This window comes from Lissotriton vulgaris, chromosome 4_1 (genome assembly GCF_964263255.1).
Source record: "Lissotriton vulgaris chromosome 4_1, aLisVul1.2, whole genome shotgun sequence".
NCBI lineage: Eukaryota > Metazoa > Chordata > Amphibia > Caudata > Salamandridae > Lissotriton > Lissotriton vulgaris.
The window spans coordinates 1,695,104,314-1,695,118,860 of NC_141691.1; the positions used below are offsets into that span (position 1 = coordinate 1,695,104,314).

Consider the following 14,547-nt stretch of genomic DNA (forward strand, 5'->3'; position numbering starts at 1 on the left):
TACTTTCTAGGTTACTGGTATTGATATGACTCAAGGAAGGGAGTGCTTTAAATAGCTTTAGTAATACGCTTCTGTTGAGAATATCGTGGGTTCCCCTTGAGACGTAGTGGGGGATGAAATCCAACTTTTTGTAGTCAATTGTGAGGTCAGGCGAGACTGGCCTCTTCGATTTCCTCGCTCCTTCCGATTTGTTGCTCCTCCGTTATTTGTCCCAGAGTGATCAGGCCATGATTATGAACATTTTGATCATTAGATGTACTGTTTTGGATGTATGTGTCATACTTTGCAGTTGTTGATGCGCCACTTCTCCTACGGTGATTGTTTGTTATTTTATGGTTGGTCCTGACCTCGTCGTCGCCCTCCTTCTGCTGGATGGTATCCTTTGCGCTGGTTGTGGTGACTTCTGACGTGTTGAGACCCATTGTGGTTGTGGTTTTAGTGGTTTGGGTGGCCTGGGTTGATGGGTACCGTTTCTTTTCTTTTTTAGTGGGCTTGAATATGCTGTATATGTTTGATGACTGTGAGTGTCCTGTTATGGGTTTGATTTGACTTATTAGGGTAGAAATCTTATTAGTGGATGGGGTAGTTTCAGCCTCCGGGCTGACATCCTCATCGTTTGTGGATGTTGTCTCATCTTCACTTTGAGTCGCATCTTGCTCCTTCATGGCGCTGGTTACATTCTGTGCCTGTCTTTGTTTTTTCCCATTTCTGGCCTTTCTAAAGCATTTTCTTTCCCGCTTGGATAGTGGGGCTATTATTTTTGGTGACTTGGTGCTATGATCAGATGATAGAGTGGCAAGGGGGCTTGTGTTGCCTAAGACTTCTGTTGGTGGTGATTTATTACTGTTTCCCGGTGTTTGGGCTAGGTTGACTCCAGTGCTTTTGCATTTTGCTCCTTGAGAGGGCTGGGACAAACAGGATCCTCTTCCCTCAGTGTTTCTTTCGCTTTGTTGACCGGTGGGTTGGTCTTGAATACGGTGTACCAGGAGACCCCCAATAATTAAGACATTAAACCTGGGACTACAGCTAATTGGTCTATTATTTGAGTGCAGTGGCAATGACATATTTGAAAAGTTGTTTATCGGTCTTGCTGCACCCTCGTGATCATGTCGCTAAAGTTTTGCAACTTTTGTTCAACTCCCTGTACGTGGCTAGCTAAGATGTTTAAGAGATCCACTTGGGTGTCTAACTTGTCTGCGTGGTAAATCATAGCTTTACCGATGGTGTCCAGAGACTTTAACAAGTGCGACCACACTGTTGTCGGTGGTGATCTGGCTTTCTCCTCCTGTAGTAATTGGAGATCCGGAGACTGTAAATTCAGTGAGTCCGGAATCTCACTTGTTTTTTCCCTTTTTGTGAATACGGCACAGTGGGAGAATTTTCAACGTTTTTAAAATTGAAGGACTTGTCCTCATCTTGGTTAGAGAATGAGCGATCCTGGCCACTTTGATACACTGTTGCCAATAGGTGGTGTGGTGTAGTGTGTTGGTCTTGCTTCTTGTTGTTTATTTCGACAGGATCCAAGTCGTCTATAGGCGTGGGTATATATTTGTTTCCAAATGGACTGAGGATGTTTAGACTCGTCTCATGTGTTGGAACTGCCTCATTGCTGCAGTGGCGGCTGAGTGCAGATTGTTTTTCCTGCTACAAATGAGATTCTGAAATGGGTGGTTGATCATGCTAGTGTATTAGTGCCTCAGTGGCTTTAGTTTTGTGTCTTTTTCCCCTTTCTAGAGGAGTTTTGGTTGTCTGGGATTGCGAGTCTTGGGCTTCACTGTTTGTCGCATTTTGGTGGACCGATCCCGTTTCCTGAAATTCTTCCATTTCGTAATTTTGGCTCTTACTTTTGCTTCTCTCCCGGAGGGACTTTGTGGCGACTTCACTTTGAGTGTTGGTGGTATCTTTGCTGATTTTGTAATATTCAGGGCGTTCGAGTTCAGTCTGATCCTGTTTAGTCTTGTCGCCACTTTTAAGAAATCGGTGATCAGCACCCGTTTACTGCTATTCGGGCATGAATGATGTCTGGATGATACCAGTGGAGTATTTTTCTTGCTACCTTCAAGAGCCACATGTGGAGCCATGTAGCTTACTAGATCTAGATATCAGGTTGGAGTAGGCGTCTTATGCTGGGATCTAAAGGAAAAGAGCTCAAATAGCACCTCAGCTCCTCCACAAACTCATTTGGCTCTCATTGCCAAATACCACTGTAAACTGAAACCACATGGTCATAACATAGTAACCATCTTTCACAGAGGAAGAAATGCCCACTGAAGGCCAGTATATTCCCTATATGAAACAAAAGGAATCATATTCGGACCTGTGAATAAGGCCCTGCTAATCTTTTTGCAAATCTACTAGTTTTACTCTATGGTCATCCTTCTGTTTTTTGCTGACAAATTATCGAATGGTCTTACTTTGTCCTCATGATGTTGTCTGGTCTGCTTAAGAATCTGGGGCTTATTTACAAAGGCACATTGGAGTACATAAAGTAGTACTCTTTTACATACGCTTACATGCCTTTGTCAATAGGGGGAATTCCATGGAATATACATATACATTTAGTACAAGTAAACTGACTGTGTCCTCTTTGCATATTCATTAATAAGGAGGTGGATGTTTTGATGGAGATTCACGGCGACAGGTAAGAGTAGATAAAAGTGTGCCCTTGAAGTACTACTTCCCGTACTCATAAATCGTTTTGTGGTTCATAACGACTGGGCATTGAAGGTCCAAGGATTCCAGGACTATATCTGTTCTCACAGAGGTTTTTGTGGAGGAAACATACTCAAAAACTCTGGACCTTTTAGAGTTTTAGAAGAGAACAGTTTTGTAAAAGGTAGAGTATGTGTTCCAGGTATTTCTACGTGATGTTTTTAGGTTGAATCCTTTAATCATTGATTCAAATTATCATTCAACGAATAAGGTCGATCCAAGGTTTAGAAAGAGTATCAAATTTTTATTGGTACAAAATTGAACGAAGACAGCCGACACGTGTTTCGCCCTCTTTGGCGAATTGCGCCAGGGCTTTCTCAAGGATAAATTCAGTTTCTCAGTAATAATCAATTGCATTCTCAAGAGTTCATCATGATCGATATATACAAAGGCAAATTTCTTAAAAGTTTCAATTTGGAGTTGAATCTCCCACCAAGTCTCCACGTTGTCTCGATAAGTCGTTTTGTGGATCAGCCCCTCTGTTTTCGTAGGCTATGCTCTTGTCTGGTGGCTTCCATTAACCTTGTTAGTGCTAAGGACTAATGTGAGCTCTAGAAATACAGTTAATATAACCAGAAGAACCCTATGTAGTCAGCAAAGACTCAATGGAGCTCAGCAAGCAAAGAATGAGAGAATACAGACAGATGCCAAGAAAACTGTTGCAAAGAAGCACACCCATGCTTGTATAAAAGGAGTATAAAGTGCAACGTAAAGCACTTGTTAAGATCTAAAGCATCAGCCACAAAGTACCAAGAGTTATCTTAGTGGGGCTGGGAGCAGGGAACCAGGCACACTTTTAGATCAACTCATTTAACAAAGGTTTGGGAAGAAGAATCAGCTTCAGTCACTGCTGTGTTGCAGCTGCTGTTCATGGCTCCTTCATTAGGGATCCTGTATCCAGACTGATGGAAGACAATATATCCCACATGTTTAGAGAACATTTCATGGCTTCCAGGAGCCACCTGTCTCTGACACGTCCCTCATTAGGCTAAGCCTCATCAGAGAGAGCGAGATTGAGGCGTCTGTCAGTAAGGGACCGATTATACCGTTCTGTGTCCTGCTGCTTAGCTGGACATAATGAGACATTTCGCATTTGGCCGTCCAAGTTGATCAGTGAAAGCGTTTTCAGAAGCCCAGAAGCGCTGTGTTGTTTCTTTGTACGCGACGGCTTCAAAAGCACTTAACTAGTTTCTATTTATTTATTTTGGACATTTGGTATCGCGCATGACTCACTCCCAGAGGAGTATCTCGGCGCTGTGCTGCTCAAAAGAACATTCTAAAACAGTCAAATCTTTCTTACACCTCAAAAGCCGCGCCCCAAGCATGGCTCCACTGGGTCACGTTCTTAAGGGAGGCAGACAACATCACAGCGAAACACTCACCAAAAACACATAGGCAAGCGAACATGTGGGGACCCCTAGACCATTATCTAACATCCCACAAACCCCCATAGGCGCAGAATCCAGACACTACAGAAGGGACACACGTTCCTGCGTACCATGCACTCTCTCTATCGACCTCGACCTCTATTCCCCCCTCCTCACTGTTTTTCCACTCATGTATATCCCATGCTCCATGTAAATATATACTTTTTTTACTCAATAAAAAATTACAGAATTAAAAGGAGGTGAAAGTCCATTTTAATTGTAAGATTCCTAATAAAGTAGCAGAACAGAAAGTCTAACTTTACAAATGTATGAATAATGACCTCTTTGTTTCCGTTTACTATAGATAGTAGCGCATTACGAGCATTACTTTAAGAACTACAATGTAAACTATGGATCATCTTTATTGCCTCATTTTCACTTACCTTCTAGCGTCCTATTTCAGCTGCCAAGCACTAAAACCATCTCGGGAACATGAGTGCATTCAGATTCCTTAGACTTCCTTCCTCCAAATAGTTCTCATGCTGGTCTGACAATCGTGACGAACATCGCGCCATCTCTAACATTTCTATAACCTTCCAAGCTCACCTTCAGGGAATGAGGCGCCTCGGAATACCAATCTTCCTTCTTAAGGGTCTATTGGTAACACCACTCTGTGCAATGCTCTACACATTACCCACGTGTTCCAATATGCTTCCAGAGGCATCTGAATGTGCTACTCGAATATTTTCTCCAAACTTTTAATTGAAGATACTAAACAGCCAAGTTGTGTTTTATTTGACAACATCTAATCTCCAAAGATATTTTATTAACGTTAGCTTTTAAAGATTATTTAGCTATTTCCACTATGTTTCACATGTTTATATGTTCCAGAACAGTACAATCCTGCAGCTTTTCATCGTCATGTGGCCTTGTTGTTACGGAGATCTGATTTTGATGGTAACAGAAAATCTCAGACGTATAAGGCCGGGTGCTAAAGCTGGCAAGGGTATCTTGGAATCAGATACACCCTCACTTAAACCTTCTCACTTGAACCTTCAGTGTTGGGGCCAAAAGATCCCATAGGGACAGATTTAGTAGCCGCTGAGGTCACTTTGCAGCTGGGATGAATTCTTCACCTCAGCCTAGTGCCAAGTCCAAGTTATGGACTAAGTTACTTTTCTGGTTCTTGGATCGATTTCTGTCCTCGGGACAAGAAAGGAGGTTGTAGCAGACATAATAAAATAGTTCTTCTCTGTAGTCTCACAGTGCTCTTGATTGGCAGGTTCAAAAGCTCCCAGTAGAACCACGCGTCCTATAGTTGCCTTAAGTCGTGTTTTTCTGGGCAAGTTTTGGACCAGGCCGTAGAAGTTAGAAAATTACTAAGGATCAATATTTCTTGATGGCGGGACAATCCCTCTTGGTGTCTCCTATAGCTTTGAGGAGCTCAGGCCATGATTCTGTGGTTTTGGTATCGCTTCAATCGCTACAATTGTTATGAATGCCTACATATTCCTTCTCTTAAATATCCAATATGTCATTGATGGGTGCAGACTCCTCCACGTAACTTGAACAGTTTAGTAAAAAGCGCCTTATCATTGATGTACGGGTTTAGATCTAAAACGTGTACAGATCGGTGAAATAGTTATCAATATATCCCAATGTGGTGCATATTATGTTATCTATGTGATATTGATTTATGATAAAGGAACTAAAGACCATGGGCCTTATTTATGAAGGCCTTGCGCCACCGGTGCGTCACTTTTTCCCATGTTAAAAGTGACGCACCGGCGGCGCAAGGCCTTCATAAATAAGGCCCCATGTCTGTAGATTGTTTGGATAGGTATATAAACCTCCCACCTGTCACTCTCCCGCTCACTGAACATCAACTATAAAATCACTTAGAAATCTAACACTGAAAACGTGTGCTTTTAGAGATATATATGAAATAATACATAGTTTTATCAAATATGAAAAAGCAGTTATGATTTTTGTTGTTCACTGCCTCACACTAGACTCGCCTTAAGCCCTACAGGAAGGACGCTAGTGTGGCTTAAGTAGAACTATGTGATGTGTTTGTATTGTGTATTAAGGGACGTGATTCAGTATATAATGCCAATGTACATTACAGTCATCCTTGTAAACTTCTCCATTACCCTATGGCGGTTTTATGCAAGAGGCTGGCGTTTTGCCTAATGCGCCTTGTTTGTTTCAATATTGCTACTTCGGATTCTAAAGAGCCACTATCGTACACGTATGTTTGCATTTGCCTCGGGCATGGAAGCTGTGCAGAACGGCTTAGTTACCTTCATGTTGGGGAAATGTGAATACGTTAATAAACCGACGACTGACCTTTGAAACTTTGAAACCAAAATTAATATGTGCCGTCCATCTGTGTCACGGAGAAGGCTGCATTCATCACAAGCTTAAACTGATATAAACATTGTATTTAAGGGTTTTTACTTTGCATCAACTATTTTTCATTTTTTCCCTGTCTAACTTTTGTTTGATTCATTGACTGCTGAATCGATACGCCCTTTACATGGCATAAACTCCAGTTGGAAGCCTGCTCTTGAAGTAGAAAAAGAAACGTATATGTTGGTGGTCGTTTACTGCTTCTCGTGACTCCACCCCTCCTGACCCTACCCTTTTCCGCTGCTTCACCCTGTTCCAAATTTTTGGGATCCAAGAGCAATTTTTTTTCCAATTCGAGCACTGGATATATCACTGTCATTTTTCAACTTTGTGTTTCCCAGTTGCCTTCTTTGAGTGTTTTAGAAACCTAAAATAGGGCTCTGCATGTTCCGAATGTAGCAGTTACCAATCAAATGCCAGTCACGGACACCTCTCCAAGAGCTCGTTTTAGTTTATCACCAGTTGAAAGCTAGAGGCAAAACTGAACAATAACACTTGCAAAAATATATATTTTTTTTAAACGTCAGTTGCACATGTTAGTTCCTTTAGTAACGAAATATTGTGAAACACAGCATAAACGATATTTGTGCTGTGGGCTTATACTGCCCAATTTAGCCAAAACATTAAATGAGTCTATAATTCAGAACTGAGTCACAGATTGGTGATCACAATAACACAAGGTTTCAGATGATGTTTCTTCGCACCCTGTATTTTACGTTTCTCCCTGATATAGATTTCATTCACCCAGTGACTTGTTCACACAAAATTTAGAGGAACATAGCAGGGTTACATTAACAAAACATGTTTGTGGCCAAAATGCTCGGAGTCTGTGTTTGAAGCCTCAAAAATGCTTTTTTGTAATGCAGTAACGCCATCTTAGGAGGACCTAACTCCCCCCCCCCCCCCCAACTTCTAAAATGGGTTTAGAATGGGTTAAGGAATCACTATTTGGAAGGGGTGTTTTGTAGGCCCAACAGGGATTCCTATCCATGGTTTTGAACTGAAATAGCATTTCTAAGTCATTGAAAAGTTGCTGGCTCCAGGGATGGTAACCCCTTTGTAAAAGGGAGGGAGCCCTCTAGGCCTCTTCCTTTTTGTGAATGTTAAAATAAAGTTTGTTGGGAGTAGGCAGTTGTCCACAAGACCACTGGCAACTCTCACACCTTTTAAAAATAGTTAACTTCCTTTTTAAATGCCATCCCATTTCCTTTAAGGAAAATAGGCAAGAAATATAAATGGCACATCATACCTGGAGAGCCAGAACTTGTGCTCTAAAACAACACTGTGTGTTTGAAGATAAAGGAACCAATGGTGCAAGTCCATAGCTCAAAGAGTGGTAAAAAAAGGTGAAAGTGAGAAGACCAATAGGGGTGGGATACACCGGCGTGTGTGTCGGGGACGACTGCGGAACACGCCGGAATCACTAGTTTGTTTTCGAGCACCCCCGTACCTTCACCTGGCAAGATTTGTTACATTACTAGATATGGCTTATCTCGCCTTTCGAGGTTGTCGCCAATCCGTTGACACTGGTTTTGTTCAATTAGGGAAGTTAAATCTCCGATACATCGCTCTCTGAGCGCAACCTTGGCTTCGCTTTCAGCAGCACTGTACCGTTCCCGGCTAGATTCGTAAGCGAATTTCCTTTAACACATATATTTTTTTAGTACAAGTTTGGAGGTCTTGTTTCATGTAGGAAAAGCATGCAGTCTTGTTTTGGATAGACACACCAGCGTCCATCGTTTCACGTACTGCATGGCCTCTTCTTTCCTTCACACACTTGTTTGTATCCCACCCCTATTGGTCTTCTCACTTTCACCTTTTTTTAACACTCTTTGAGCTATGGACTTGCAACGTTGGTTCCTTTATCTTCAAACACACAGTGTTGTTTTAGAGCACAAGTTCTGGCTCTCCAGATATGTTGTGCCATATATATTTCTTGCCTGTAACGTATACTTACACATACATTATCCTTTTGTAGATTCCCCTGACAAAGGGCTGATTGCCAAGCCCGAAATGCATTGGGATACACCAACAAATAATGTTGCGAATTTTTTTTAATTTTGTGATGATACAACAATCTTACTTGAATATGAATTAAATAACCATCGAGCAACATTCCACCAACGGCATTCGTGAAGACTTATTGAATTGTCATTACTTTATGTCTGTATGTTTAATTGGAATCTTTTATGATTAATCTACTAGAATTGCTCATATAGTGACCACTTACACTCCACGGAGTGAACAGCGCAGTGCATTAGGCTCCTGAGAAGTTCTCAGGAAACTCTCTACTCTTTTAGAATAAAGGTTTAGCAGGACCTTCCACCTTTTGCACGCAAAGATAAGTTTTATTACAAGTGATTATTTTAATAGATAAGTTTAACCTTACTGAGTGCACCCGCTGCTGCATAACCCTTCTTGGGTCACTCATTGCAACCACTAAATAGTACATATAGCCCCTCGTTTCAAATTGTAGGCCCCAAAGAGCCCGAGAGCGACTTCTGTGTAGACGTCACAGCCTGCAGGGGGGTATCTTGGCCAGAAAGACCAGGGGAGTGTGAGCTTCAGATGTAAAATACAGTATTATGTAAAATAACCATGTTTAAGGCCTTCAATGCAGGGAAAAGAGAGAGAGAGAGAGAGAGGGAGAGATAAAATAACCATGTTTAAGACCTTCAATGCAGGGAAAAGAAAGAGAGAGAGAGAGAGAGAGAGAGAGAGTTTGTTATTGGCCAGGTGAATATATAAAAATTCCAGGTAAAATCCGACAGACACCTTACCACATCCGACGGCAAGCTCATGTACCCAGCTATTGATTAAATTAAATATATTTTAGGGGGTGAAACACCCCAAACACCCCCCCCTGAAGCTACGCCTATGATCGCAAAAGCTATAGATTTTTAAATTACACAGAGTGAAGCGGATGCTTTACTACCACGCAGCACGCTTAGCACTTGTTTAGGAGACGGGATTCTGGTTTCACAGTGACTGCGCAGTGTGTGTCCTCAAAGAAGAGCTGCTTGTGTTGAGGTGTTTACCTTTCACAGTGCATGTGCCACGCCTCAGATAGGAAAGAGACTTACCATTGTGTGGGTGTATTCTTCAAGCTTTTTGTCATCATACGACTTATTTGCTTTCTGCAGTAGGTCTTTTAAAAAGCTCTGCAAAACAAAAGTGTTTCATAGCTAAGCTTAGCTTGAATAAACATATATTTTAACACAGTCTTCCTTAATGCCAACAGTGGATTGGAATACTTTAGTGCTAATACACATTGAATATTATAAGAAATTACCATAGAGTCTCAAGTATGCAAACAACAAAGTACCCCTGCTCATTGATCGGCTCCACGTTTACAAACAAACATTTAACAGAAGGAAAAATTGCACATTACTTATAACAAGCAAGAACGAATGTTTAGGATTCCTTTAAGTGTAGTTTGATTCAGATCTGTAATTTTTGTATATTTTCCAAAAAATAAAAAAGAGATTTGTGTAATGACATAAATGGAAGTAGGAGTGACAACCTTGTAAGGCAGTCAGCAAGTAGATAAAATGGGAAATGGCACACCACCGTTTTTAGATTTCTGCAACACTCTTATGGAGAAATTGTTATTTTTCTTTTAAATCTGTTCCTGAGCTCTTTTCCTTTCCCAAATCCCCGTTTTAGGTCTGGCAGCAGCCAAAGGCCTCTTTTGCTGAACATGAACATAGAGGGTGTTATGTGAGCCCCCTTTAGTCATTGGTTGCTTCGAGTGGCTTCACTTCAGCCTTTGTTTTGAGACGATGTAATACATCCTAACTCAGGAGAGAAGGTCTATTTCACCATCATGCTATAGGTTACTGGATGCAATCTTCTGTCTCCTAGGGCGTGCGCCGTGCTGGCATTGCAACCATTAAGGTGTATTATTTTCAGGAGTACGAGCACCTGTCCTGAACTCTTAGCCAAACGGATATGCCATCTTGGAAAAAAGGCTTTATTTACATAGTATGCAAATACTCTAAAGGATTTGTCAAGCATTTTTTTTTCAAGAAAATCATTTGTTTTTTGTGTGCATAACGCCACTTCATGAACTATACATAACCACGTTTTTATTCACAAAAAGGCCTAAAAAGTATTTTATGATCTGTATCTTCTTCCCTAAATAATCCTTATGTAAGCTGTTTTTTTTACAGAGCTGTTGCCTGTACTGCTTTTGCCTATATTTACTCCCCTGAAAACCAAAAGCAGGTTTCCTACACTGCCTGTTCTTTCTAATCTTGAACATTTTTGTTTTGATTACTCTTCCTGGTCCCAGCGAGGGGCTGCTCGCTTGAGCCAGGAGCCCTTCCAAGTGAGCTCCTGAAGAGTGCCGCCCCCCAGTAAAAACAGGCTCCTCCCCTGCTAGCTCAGACTCACGTACAGCACTTGTGTCTCCTCTGACCATGCTGTTGGGTCCAGGATTTCTTGCAGCTTATGTTTCTTTTCGCACTCCCAGTGCAGTACCTGCCCATGCATCCCCGGCCTCGCGCCCTCACTTGAAGATGCACATGTTTTTGGTGCCTTCTATTTATTGATTCGAACCCTAAGCAGCTGTTCTGCCTCCTTAACAAACAAGAACATTGTAGATCGTGATGCTCGCAATAAAGGTACTCCCCCAATGTCCCAATAGTTATACCTGTACATATCGGGGTGCCTGTACCTGCTTCTTTCAGAATATACAGGAGATGCCCTCAGAGCCTCAATAACTGCTATTAACATTGAAACCCATGAGTGACATTTAAATTTAGCCAGTAGTAATGGAGGAAACTCATTATAGGAATAAATGGTAATATGGAAATGTAGGTGCTGAAGCACGCCCTCCCTAAGGTCTACGCGCAGCCACGTTTATTGCCATTGTTCTGTTCAGCATTTAACAAAAGGAGAAGTTTAAGTGGTAATGACATCACTTCCTGTACTGCACTTTCTGGCTGCAAGTGGATCCTTCGAACAGGAATTGCACCACTTTCATGTGCAACTAGCCATCACTGGATGAACAAGGATGCGGTAGCGCCAGCTGCAACAAGGCGGTGTTTTGAAGCCGGCACACATTTCACCCACCTGTGTCGTATGGCGCTATACCCTTGTAATTCACCCAAGTGGTTCAGACAGAACTCGACCTAAAACTGATGAATTAGCCAGGTAAGGCCCAATGTTGAATGCTTTACCTCAGGGTGCCTTGCACTCTTAAACAAGTATCTGTTAGTATCCAGCTTCTTTTTAAAATAAGAAGATCGTTGACAGGTGCACCCCAATATTTCACAGCAGGTTTGAAATGCAGGGTTGATAGTGATACATGCACTGTCTTCACAGTAAAGAGTGAACACTTTTTGGAGGAAGAATTATCTTCCTGGATTGAAAAACTCAAATTCATGTATGCTATGATGGTAGTTCAAACCCACACTCGAAGTACCCCATTGGCTGTCAGTGGATTACATTTATATTTTTTTGCAATGTCCATAAATGTTTCTATAGAAAAGGTCTTGGTTACTTGCAGAAACTGGCACCTCACTATGCCCTTACCAAAACCCTTTCCCCTGTACCCTTTCCCTGCCCAGAGGATGAAGCACTGACGCCTAACTGGCGGTGCTTAAAAGTAAATGCAACGCAGTGCAGCAAGCAAACTTGCTGAATAGCGTGAATGGTAGAGAGCTGAACAGCACCATCTCTAAAAGATACGATGCTCTCCAGCTTTCTGCCTGCACTGGCGCACTTGAGACTGCCCAGCGCCAAAGCAGGCACCTTTGCACCATGGTGCAAGGATGCCTGCCTAACAGACAGGACTGCTTCTGTACAGGAAGGGATTCCTCCACAAAAACTATCCTTAGAGGCCTATCCCACTTTCCATGTGTGCTCAAGTCTGCAGCACGTGTGGAAAGAGGAGGCAACAAGTAGAACAAAAGTGATGCAACCCTGACGCAAAATCTTAGTCAATCGGGGCCTAAGCGTTCAAGGACTTAGACTCTGTACTACACTCATCTTGAACTTTAGATCTGAACTAAACTACATTCAGTTCAGGAAAGCTGTCAAAACGATTATTCAGACTTGCCTTTAACTGTACTAATTTCACCGCAGGAGTCGCAATCGACACATTTCAGACAGTTTTGTGCATGTATCCCACTGAACGCTAACCTCCCCTTCCTAACACCTACTGCATTTCCTTTTCTCCAGTCGGTAAAGCACAGTGAAGTTAAAAGGCGAAAAGTAGTTCTTCAGAAAACGTCCTAATAAATACATACACTAAATAGTAGCAAAACATATGGTTATTATCACCATTATTTCTCAAAAAGAAGCATTTTTTAAACTTTTCACTAATTTATTTTCTACATAATAGTAATTTCATACTATGTTTTACATTGTCACGTAATATAATTGAAATTATGTTGATAGCACAGAGGTGAATGATCCCCAAGCTCCTGAAAATATGGCAGTGTAATACGTGTAATATTAGGTGTTCAAGATTGTGACCTTCACCCTTTGCGGAAAGAAGCTGTGGTCTGGCAACATAAGAGGGCAAAATATATCTCATATCAAGTGATGACCTGTTTGATTTGTTTGTCTAGAATCCCATAGATATTCATACACTGCAGGAAGAACAGATTTCAACACAAACACCACAAATGCTTTCATGGATTCCCTAATTTTAGATTATGTTAATTTGATTTAATTTAATTTCTCAAAGCAGATTCTTCATTTCTTTGCTAATTAGGTCATAACGTTTTTTCATTAACTATAAGACTAATTTCCCTGGTGTTCTGTGCCACAAACAGGGGTTGCTTTTCTAGAGAAAATATACAGGAAATCGAAGCCAGACTAGTGACAGGCAGAAACCCTTGAAATCTGGTTCTGATATTCCTGGCAGAGGTTATGAACCTACTCTCAGGAGGTGACCCGAATTCAGTGGGTTTGGCCATGTGCATCCACATTTTGTGTTGCTAGTTAATCATTTATTTTATTTTATTTTCTCTACTCAACTATATTTGCTCCTTGATGTATTTTCGAACAGTATATCAGTATCAGAATATATCTAGCATAAATATTGTGGCCTAATTATTGTCTACACAAACCTTACCCCATTGGAGCTAATGTTAGAAAAGCATTACCCGGTGGACATTGTTTATGTAAATGATATTAGAACATTGGAATTTTGGGAGCTCCATTGAAAACAATGGAGTAGCTCTGGGCTTATAATGGCTGGTATACGCCTGGAGCTCCAACATTCCAATGTTTCTTTCTTCCCAGCTCTGGCTGTGAACAAAGGCTTCAAGGAGCCTGAGGGGATTCCAATCCCCTCACGCTCCCATTTTGCTTTGTTCTTTTTTGTTAGAACATTGTGTCCTCTAGTGGCAGAATGTTCTAATAGCCTTATAGCCCATCGTAGCTGGGCTATACCGGCTATTAAAGTCCCTCTCCCTTGGTAAAGGCCCTCGCCTTTGGCGAGGGCCTTTAACGCTGGAGAGAACCTTTAATAGCCGGTATAGCCCTCCACGCTATATAACGCACACTATGGGGCACATGCATCAACCTATTTAGGAAGTGCAAACGGTGCGAATCGGTAAATTCGGACGTTTGCGCTTCCTAAATACGTTTTTGGGATGCATGAAACAATTTTTCAAAATTCGCTTTTTTTTGCATTGCCTAAAAATGCGAATGCATTTAAGGAATCACATTTGTGCCATTCCTTAAATGAAATGCATCAATTTTTTTAAAAATGCGAATTTTTAAATAAGAAGTGCAAATTAACACAAGGTTGACCCTCGTGTTAATTTGCGAAATTCTTTAAAAAAGCACAAAAATGCATTTTGGAAAGTGTCATGTTACACTAACACATGTCCTTAGGACATGTGTGTGTGAAACATGCACTTTAAAATACATTTCAGGGGTGCAAAGGGGGGGGTCTTTGGACCCCCCTCTGCACCCTTGCAATGCATCAACAAATTGCGAATTCCCAAAAAAAGAAATGCAAAACGGCATTGATTCCTATGGGCCTCTAGGCCCATAGGAATCAATGTAATGCCATTCCTTAATTGCAATTCGCAAT

General features: G+C 41.5%; 1 protein-coding gene across 1 annotated transcript in view; it reads right to left on the reverse strand.

Moving 5' to 3' along the window:
- CALB1 (calbindin 1) overlaps positions 1-14,547 on the reverse strand; it is a 160,307-nt gene that overhangs the window by 30,592 nt on the left and 115,168 nt on the right. The window contains exon 6 of the mRNA XM_086965978.1: positions 9,575-9,652. Coding sequence (XP_086822104.1) covers positions 9,575-9,652 — 78 coding nt within the window. The remainder of the gene's footprint in view (positions 1-9,574; positions 9,653-14,547) is intronic.